This window comes from Dama dama, chromosome 27 (genome assembly GCF_033118175.1).
Source record: "Dama dama isolate Ldn47 chromosome 27, ASM3311817v1, whole genome shotgun sequence".
Taxonomy (NCBI): Eukaryota; Metazoa; Chordata; class Mammalia; order Artiodactyla; family Cervidae; genus Dama; species Dama dama.
In genome coordinates, this window is record NC_083707.1 from 2,905,493 (window position 1) to 2,914,879 (window position 9,387).

The window sequence follows — 9,387 nt, forward strand, 5'->3', positions numbered from 1 at the left end:
TTTTTAAGCCTCTATTTCATTTATTTCTGCTGATCTTTATGGTTTATTTCCTTCTCCTAACTTTGGGTTTTGTTTGTTCTTTTTCTAGTTCCCTTGCGTGAAAGGTTAGGTTGTCTGAGATGTTTCTTGTTTCCTTAGGTAAGCTTGTATTACTGTAAACTTCTCTCTTATGTTTGCTGTGTCCCATAGATGTTGGATCAGTGTGTTTTTATTTTCATTTGTCTCCAAACATTTTTTTATTTCATCTTACTAAAGATCCATTGGTTCTTTAGTAGCATATTGTTTAGCCTCTACATGTTTTTGTCTTTTGCAGTTTTTTTTTTTTTCCTTGTAGTTGGTTTTGTAGTCTCATAGCATAGTGGTTTGGAGAAGGCAATGGCACCCCACTCCAGTACTCTTGCCTGGAAACTCCCATGGACAGAGGAGCCTGGTAGGCTGCTGTCCATGGGGTCGCTAAGGGTCGGACATGGCTGAGAGACTTCACTTTCATGCATTGGAGAAGGAAATGACAACCCACTCCAGTGTTCTTGCCTGGAGAATCCCAGGGATGGGGGAGCCTGGTGGGCTACAGTCTATGGGGTCGCACAGAGTCGGACATGACTGAAGCGACTTAGCAGCAGCAATATAGTGGTTGGAAAAGATGCTTGACATGATTTCAATGTTTTAAAATTTGTGAAGACTTATTTTATGGCCCAGCATGTGATCTATCCATGTGCACTTGAAAAGAACGCATGTTCTGATGCTTTGGGGTGGAATTATATAAGTCCATGTAATCTAATGTGTCATCTAAGACCAGTTTCCTTAATGATTTTCTGTCTCATCTGTTTATGTTGTTGTTGTTTAGTTTCTCAGCTGTGTCTGACTCTTTGCAACCCCATAGACTGCAGTCTGCCAGGCTCCTCTGTCCATGGGGTTTCCCAGGCAGGAATACTGGTGTGGGTTGCCATTTCCTTCTCCAGGAGGTCTTCCCAACCTAGGGACTGAACCCACATTTCCAGCATTGGCAGGCGGATTCTTTACCACTGAGCCACCAGGGAAGCCCTTGTTGATGTTAGTGGGATGGTAAAGATCCTCACTATTACTGTGCTACTGTCAGTCTCTCCCTTTATGTCTGTTAATATCTGCTTTCTGTATTTAGGTGCTACTGCATTGAGTACATATATATCTACAACTATTACATCTTTTTACTTGAGTGATACCTTGATCATTACTTAATGTTGTTCTTTGTTACTTGTTACAGTCTATCTTAACATCTATTTTGTCTAGTATTCTTATCTTGGCTTTATTTCCATTTCCGTTTGCATGGAATAAATTTTTTCTATCCCCTTTCAGTCTGTGTGTGTTTTTAGATATGAAGTGAGTCTCCTGCAGCATACACATGGCTCTTGTTTCTGTAGGCATTCAGCCATTCTGCATCTTTTGATTGGAGGATTTAGTCCATTTACGTTGAAAGTAATTATTAATAGGTACATACTTATTGTCATTTTAGTTAATTTTGAGTTGTTTTGTAGCTCTTTTTTGATCCTTTCTTCTTTTGTTCCCTTGTCTTTTGATAGCATCTTTAGTGTTATATTTGGAAAACTTTCTCTTTTGTTTGTATTATAGGTTTTTGGTTTGTGGTTACCATAAGGGATGATAAATTGTTGATCTCACAATTCCAAACACATTTAAACAACTCTGCAGTTTCACTCCCCTCCCCCCACAATTACTATTTTGACATCACATTTTACATATTTTTTTTTCTATCCCTTAACTACCTATTGCAGATACAGATGATGTACTACTTTTGTCTTTTAACTTTCCTACTACCATTGTATGTGGTAGGTTTACTATCTTTCCTATATATTTGGTTTTACTGGTGAGCTTTTTTCCTTTAGTAGTTTTCATGTTTCTCGTTGTAGTCTTTTCTTGTTTGCTTAAAGAAGTCCTTTTAACATTTCTTGTAAGGCTGGTTTCATGGTGCTGAACTCTTTTAGCTTTTGCCTAGCTGTAAAACTTTTGATCTCCATCAGATCTGAATGAGAACCTCGCCAAGTAGAATATTCTTGATTGTAAGTTTTCCCCTGTCATCAATTTAAATATATGGTGCCACTCCCTTCTGGCTTGCAGAGTTTCTGCTGAAAAGTCCCTTGTGTGTTGCTCTTGCTTTTGCCTTTAATATTAATGTTGCCATTAATATTCTCTTTATCTTAATTTCTGCCATTTTAAATACAAATTATCTTGGTGTGATCCTCTTTGGATTGATCCTGTGTGGGCTTTCTACTTCCTGGACCTGGATGTCTGCTTCCTTTCCCAGGTTAGGGAAGTTTTCAGCTAGTATATCCTAAGTGTATTTTCAGTCCGTCTTTCTCTTTCTGGGACCCCTTTGATGCAACTGTTAGTACAGTTGATATTATCCTAGAGACCTCTTAAACTGTCCTCATTTCATTTTTTTCTGTTCAGCTTCCACTACTCTGATTTCCACTACTCTGTCTTCCAGCTCGCTGATCCATACCTGCATCATTTAATCTGCTGTTGATTCCTTCTAGTGTATTTTCATTTTAGTTATTGTATATCTCTGATCACTCTTTATTTTTTCTTGCTCTTTGTTTAAAACTTCTAACTTTTCAATCTGCTCATCCATTCTTCTCCCAAGTTCTTTGATTACCTTTATGATCATTACCATGAGCTATTTACCAGGTAAACTGCTTATCTCTATTTCTCTTGGTTCTTCTGTTTTTTTGTTTTTTTGTTTTTCATTTGGAATCTGTTCCTCTATTGCCTCATTTGCTGTTTTTATTTCTGTGTATCTCATATGTTGGTTACATTTCCTGATCTTAGAGAAGCAGCCTTTTTAAGGAGATGTCATATGTTCCTCACAGCACACACCTCTCTGGTCACCAGAGCTATATGCTGCATGAGGGCTTGTGGGCCCTTTTGTTGCGGCAGGATGACTCTATGGGCAGTCTGGTAGGTGCAGCTGGCCCCGTCTGCTGGTTTGCCAGGCTCTACTCTGGGTGGAGACCACTGGCCTCCAGGTGGCAGAGCCAGGTCACAGGGCAGCTGGCTGCAAAACCCTGGCTGCTCACAGGTCTGGTGCTCACTGTTGGGCAGAGCCTCATTCCAGGATGGATAGATGGCTGGAGAACCAGAGTTACTGGATCTAGTGTTGGCCTGTTGGTGGGTAGGTTCTCCAGTATCCCACAGCTGATACTGGCCTGCTGGTGAGTGGGACTTTCTCCTTGGGCAGCTGGCTGAGGAGTCTAAGGTATCTCAGAGCCGCTGTTGGCTTTAAGGTGGGTGATTCTGGGGACTGGGGGTCCAGGGGCTAGTTCTGGCTCACTGGTGGTTGAAGCCAGATCCTGAGGCCTCTCACTGAAAGGTCATTGGGGTTTCATAGCAGGTTTCATCCCACTGTTGGGTTGGGAGCGGAGTGTTGTTGACGACTGGATCCTGAGATATCCTAAGACTATTGTCAGCTTGCTGATGGCCTGAGACCCGATAAGGCAAGCTGCAGTAATTCTATGGCCAGGGTCTACCCACTGGCAGGCGAAGCTGGGTCCTGGAGTCTCTAGTTGCAGTGTTCCTGGGGCTGGTGTCTGTACGCTGGTGGCCAGGACTCAGGGGGCTCTGAGGCTCATTGGTGAGCAGAGCTGGGTCCTGAGTCTCTAGCTGCAGTGTGCCTAGGGGAACACTGGATGTAGCTCCAGTGTGTGATGCCAGGGCCTTCTGGTGGAGAAGGTGTTTGCAGGAGTGGCTGTGGACTCAGGAGGTCTTTAGGCAACCTGCATGCTGGTAGGTGGTGCTGTGTCCCTGCCCAGCTCCCACTGCTGGTGCCTACAGACTGTTAGGCAGGGGAGGGGCTGGGTCCTGAAGCTAATAAGCTAGAGGGAGAAGCCAAAGATGGCACTTTCTAGTGCTAGAGTCCACGTGACAGAATGAGTTCCCCTAAATGACTGCCACCAGCATCTGTGTCCCTAGGGTGATCTGCAGTCACCTCCTACCTACCCAGGACTCTCTGAGATCAACAGTTGGGTCTGCCCCAGCCTCCTTTCATATTACTGCTTCTGGGTTCTGGAGCATGTAAAATTACATTGTGTCTTAATTAAGCTTGATTATATTGTCATCTTGGGTCTCTTTGACGTCTTCCGACTTAGAGGCTGTTGAGCATGGGCATTTACATTTGCACATTTCATCACATTTGGGAGTTTTTAGCCATTGTTTCTTCAAATAGTCCCTCCACCCTTTTCTCTTCTCCTTCTGAGACTCTTGCAAACTACATGTCAGTTTGCTTAATGGTGTCCAGGTGATTGCTTAGGCTCTGTTCACTTTCCTGTAACCTTTTGTTGTTTTTCCTCAGAAAGGATAACTTCTACTGTCCTGTCTTCAAGTTCACTAATTCCTTCTTCTGCCTGCTCAAATCTGCCTTGGAATCCCCCATTCACTACTTTCCATTATTGTAATTTCATCTCCAGAATTTCTGTTTAGTTTCCTTTTAGGTTTTCTGTCTCTCTATTGATATTTCCATTTTGTTCACACGTTGTTTTCTTGACTTGCCCAGTATCTTTTTGTTTTTGATCATGTCTTAGGCCATTGTTTTAAAGTCTTTGTCTAGTAAATCTGCCATCAGGCTGTTTCAGGGGCAGTTTCTATGATGATTTTCCTTTGAGTGAGGGCACACTCTTGTTTCTTTGCAGGCTTTGCGATTCTCTGTTGTTGTTGAACAATGGGGATTCAAAATGTGGTAGCTCTGGAAATTAGATTGTACCCCTTCCCCAGGATTTGCTACGGTTGTTTTTTTTTTTTTAATTGCTGTAGACTGTCTGTGCTGAGTATCAACATTAAAGTGTGAACTTAAGGTCTTCTAAGGTCCTTTCTGAGCCTTTCCTTGAGCATGCACAGTCACTTTCTGACTTTCCCTACATATGCAGCTGTTTTTAATGTCCTGGACTTTAAACTTTGGCTCCCAAAATGGGAAAAGGTGAAAAATGAAGGGAGAGAAAGGGTGCCAGTCCTCTCGCTCTCTGGGATGTTCCTTCAGGTGGAAGGGGAGGGGCTTGCAACAACACAGGGAGGTGCAACAGTAGCCACCCACCCCTCTACACCTTTGTGTGGAGGAGGAGCAATCAGTAGTCGGAGCAGATACCTGATGTTTGGAGGACAGGTCCCATAAACTGCCCCAGGATCAGGGCACAGCTGCCTGCCAGGGTGCTGGGGGTGGACTAGGTAGCTGCTATTGTGCTAAGAGTTGAAATTACCCAGAATTGACTGCCATTAGCATCCAGCTCTTCCCTTGGAAGTTGAGCCTTTAACAGACTCTCAAGTTCCAAATTAGTTACATCAGACAGACTCTGCCCCTGCAGTTGTTGTCCAGGTGGGGGCCGTTCCTGGTGTCTCTGCTCCCCTATAACTGCAGAACCCAGTCAGGCACATTTAAACCTTGCATCTGTTGTTAGTTGTCTTAACCTTCCAACCATTCTGTTGGTTGCCTGTAGAGCTGAATTTAGGGAGGTGATTGTGCTTGAACTTGGCATCCAACATTTGCCTGGTGAATATTGCTGGGCCAGTTTGGCTGATGCACAGGATTGCTGTAGGCTCATCAAAACCACTAGTGGAGTTATTGCAGCAGCCTGCATGTCATCCAGGAAGCCGAGACTCTCCCAAAAGCTGACGTGTGACAAAATGAATTGATGACTCAGCTCCAAGGCCTGCGTGGGAGCTTTGTGTTTCAGCTGGTTCTTTACACCATTTGACTTCCTCACCGTCTCAGGCTCTCTGGGGTCACACAGCACGTCAGAGAGGTGGTGGGGGGAGAGGTGCGGAGAGTCAGGACTTAGCCGACGCTCTGCGCGTTCGGCGCAGCCTGACTTGTGCTTCCCGGCGCCCCCGGTCCGTGCGCTCACTGTCCTCTCTGTGCCCTTCCAGAAGAGGCTGAGCACTGCAGCTTCGGGGCGGGCTCGCTGTCCAGGCGGCGGCGCCCGCTGGCCCTGCGGGAGGACGGGCCCCGCCGGCGCGCGCACCTGCACATCGGCCTGCCGCACGACTTCCGCCCCGTGTCCTCCATCATCGACGTGGACATCGTCCCCGAGACGCACCGCCGCGTGAGGCTGTACCGGCACGGCTGCCAGAAGCCGCTGGGCTTCTACATTCGCGACGGCACGAGCGTGCGCGTGGCCCCGCAGGGGCTGGAGAAGGTGCCCGGCGTCTTCATCTCCCGCATGGTGCCTGGCGGCCTCGCCGAGAGCACCGGGCTGCTGGCCGTGGACGACGAGGTCCTGGAGGTGAACGGCATCGAGGTGGCCGGGAAGACCCTGGACCAGGTCACGGACATGATGATCGCCAACAGCCACAACCTCATCGTGACGGTCAAGCCCGCCAACCAGAGGAACAACGTGGTGCGGGGCAGCCGCGCCTCAGGCAGCTCCGGCCGCTGCTCGGACAGCACGGCCAGCCGCCACAGCCTGCCCGCGGCCCACGTCCTGCAGAGCTTGCCCCCGGACGAGACGGAGAGCGACGAGGAGGCCGACGTGGTCCTCGAGGGCGTGCTGGAGCCTCGGCTGGCGCCCAGGCCGCCTCCAGGCAGCCTCACGCGCATCAACGGCGCGGGCCTGGCGCCCGGCCTGCACAGCCCCGGGCGAGAGGCCAGCGTCCAGAGGCTTCTCAGCTCGCTCCGCTCTGACCCGCGCCACAGCCTGGCCCTGCCCCCGGGAGGGGTGGAGGAGCACGGGCCGGCGGTCACCCTGTAGGGCCAGGCACCAGACAGCTCAGTTTACCAAGGAGAGATACTTCTAAAATTTTATTCCAATTTTAAAATAAGAAAAAATTGTATACTTCATTCCTCCTATTTGTTGTTTTTACTTATCCCTCCTTTTTCATCCATAACCCTATTCTTTCAACTCATGAATAGAAAAAAAAAAACAAAAAACTATTTTTATAGTTTCTCTGTAGAACATGAAATACACACACATGCACAGTCTATACTAGCCCAGGTATAGGGTCCAGCACCTTTGTGAAGTGGTAGAAATGACCTAAATGCAGAAAATATTTCATTTTTAAATTTTAAAAACATACTTTTTTAAATGAAGCCTTTAAATTACTTTTGTATTGGGTTGGCCAAAAATCTCATTTGGGTTTTTCTGTAAGATTCTCTGGGAAAGCCTGAAGAAAGTTTTTGGCCAACCCAGTAAATAGTTGTCACTGTGCTTTCCTGCAGACTTGCACTGATCCTGCTGATTGGCCAGAAGGCTGTGAAGGCAGAATGTGGCAAGAAGGCAGAGACTGGAATTTAAAAGCAAGTGCACACAAACCTGTACTAAGCATGACTGCAGAGGATTAATTTCAGAATTTCACAGTTTGTAGTCCTGTCTCAAATAGCCACCTCACAGGGAAGAGAGAACCCATGTGAAGTGGTCATGGTGGTTGTGGTGGCGGACTCACCCTGTGGGCAACTTTGTGAGGCCTTTGAAGGTGAATTTAACTTTGGAAGAGAGTGGGAGGTTCAGCTCACCATCTGTGATCAAAAGCCATTACCTACTCTGAGATAAACACCAGTCAGTTCCTGGGACTGTGACTCTGAGGGTGGTTATGACGTGTTTCCATGAGGAATGGTGGCCAAGCCAGCCACACGTCACTCGGGCTTCTGAGAGGTCTCAGCCATTCAGATGTGTGTGTTCTGCATCTTTGCATTTAAATAACAAGTCACATGAAATGTAAAGATTTTTAACACAGAGTAAATTCATTATCACTTCCCTTTGATATTCTACCAATATTTACATATTTAGTCATCTTAAAGTTTATTCATGTTTCATCCAAATTTTATATGAAGTGTATTTTTTGCTTGAACCCAGTGTTGAGGAGAAAATGTTACATTTATCCTTTGAAAACTAAACTTTTTCACCCAAAAAGTTTTCATGTAAATACAGGTATTTTTGTAGGTTGCCCTTTGGGAAACTATGCAGCTGCTTCTCCTGTGGTCTAGCACTCCCTGCTGGTCAGTGGCAGAACTGACTTTATGGATGTCAGTTTGATAACATGTCAGTGTATCACAATGTTTTTATTTCTCCTGAATTCATTAAGTGAAAAGAAAATTATTTTTGGAAACTATTTATTGGACATAAATAGCTTTTACTGAGTATCTATGGTCTCCTGCACCTTTGTTTTTGTTATTTGTATGCCAGGATCACTGTCTGTTTTGGTACTAAAATACAGGGAAGACCAAAGATGCTCCCCCTCTGAGGTCTAGGACCCCCCAAGTTTGGGGCCCCAGGAGTAGGAAGTATTTCTTTTACTATGACAAGTGTCATAGAACCAAAACTCTAAGGTAAAGGTTCTATCACTAAGTTATTGCTGGTCACTGAATATCTTCTCAAAAAACAAGATGTGTTACCAAGAAGGAAAGTTATGTTTCTTACCATATCTTAAGTTGTTAAACAAATGTGAATAATTTTTTAAAGGAAAAAAAGGCTTATGCTGAGATTTGTGTGCTATTGTTCATAATTTTAGGAGTTACAAATTGTCTTGAGCAGCTGCTTGAGTGTATTTTTCTACCCAAGTCTATATTTCTGCAATTTTCTTCTTAAAAAAAAGAAAAAGAAAAAAAAAAAAAAAAAAAACTATGTTGTATACACATGAAAGTTTTCTTGGTTTTTATATATCAAAGAATAAAAACTCTTTCTTTGCTTTTAATATTTTCCAGCTGGTTCTAAATATCAGAGAGAATGTGTGTTAATGATCAGCAGAGATAAACTTACCCCTCAGGATGAAACACCTCTAATGTTTACCAAGTGCCTCTCGTGTGCCAGGTTTGTTCCCTTAATGCTCACACATTCTTCACAGGCAAGCAGCAGTAGTCCCATTTTACAGAGGGAAAAATGGGATCAGAGTGAAGTAGGCAGTAGGGCATCTCAAATGACAAATTGCACTCGTATTTGACAGGAGGTGGTTGTGTCTTAGGTCCAGAAACTTCTTTGGAAGTCAATATGAAAAAGCTTTACTGAAAAACTAACCATGCAGCTGTTTGGAAATACACCCTGGTTTGAAAAATTTCCAATAACACTTATACATCTAGTACTGTCAATGATAAATACATCAAGATCCACTCATGCGGTAAATTACAAATGTCAAGGTGACAGCAACAAGCACCAACAATTCCTGGAAGAAATAGCACATATGCTTTACCAGCATGAGGCATTGCACTACACCCTCCCCGACGCTGGGCTACAGACAGCCCTTTCCATTGGGAGGGAACACCAGCAGCACTTCTAGAGTGACCCCACACTTTGAGGGGCAGCTGGAGAGGCGGGTACTGAGGCTGGATCCATGTTCTGAGTTGACTCAGGGGTGGAGTCAGAGATGCAGGTACCTGGCTGACCAGCTGGGGAGTGCAGGTCACGTGACCTTGTAGTGACA

The 9,387-nt window shown here is 45.2% G+C and overlaps 1 protein-coding gene across 1 annotated transcript in view; it reads left to right on the forward strand.

Moving 5' to 3' along the window:
• Positions 1-8,664, forward strand: part of PARD6G (par-6 family cell polarity regulator gamma) — a 72,950-nt gene extending 64,286 nt beyond the window's left edge. The window contains exon 3 of the mRNA XM_061131026.1: positions 5,905-8,664. Within this exon, the coding sequence (XP_060987009.1) occupies positions 5,905-6,725 (821 nt within the window). The 3' untranslated portion in view covers positions 6,726-8,664. The remainder of the gene's footprint in view (positions 1-5,904) is intronic.
• Positions 8,665-9,387: the final 723 nt, after the last annotated feature.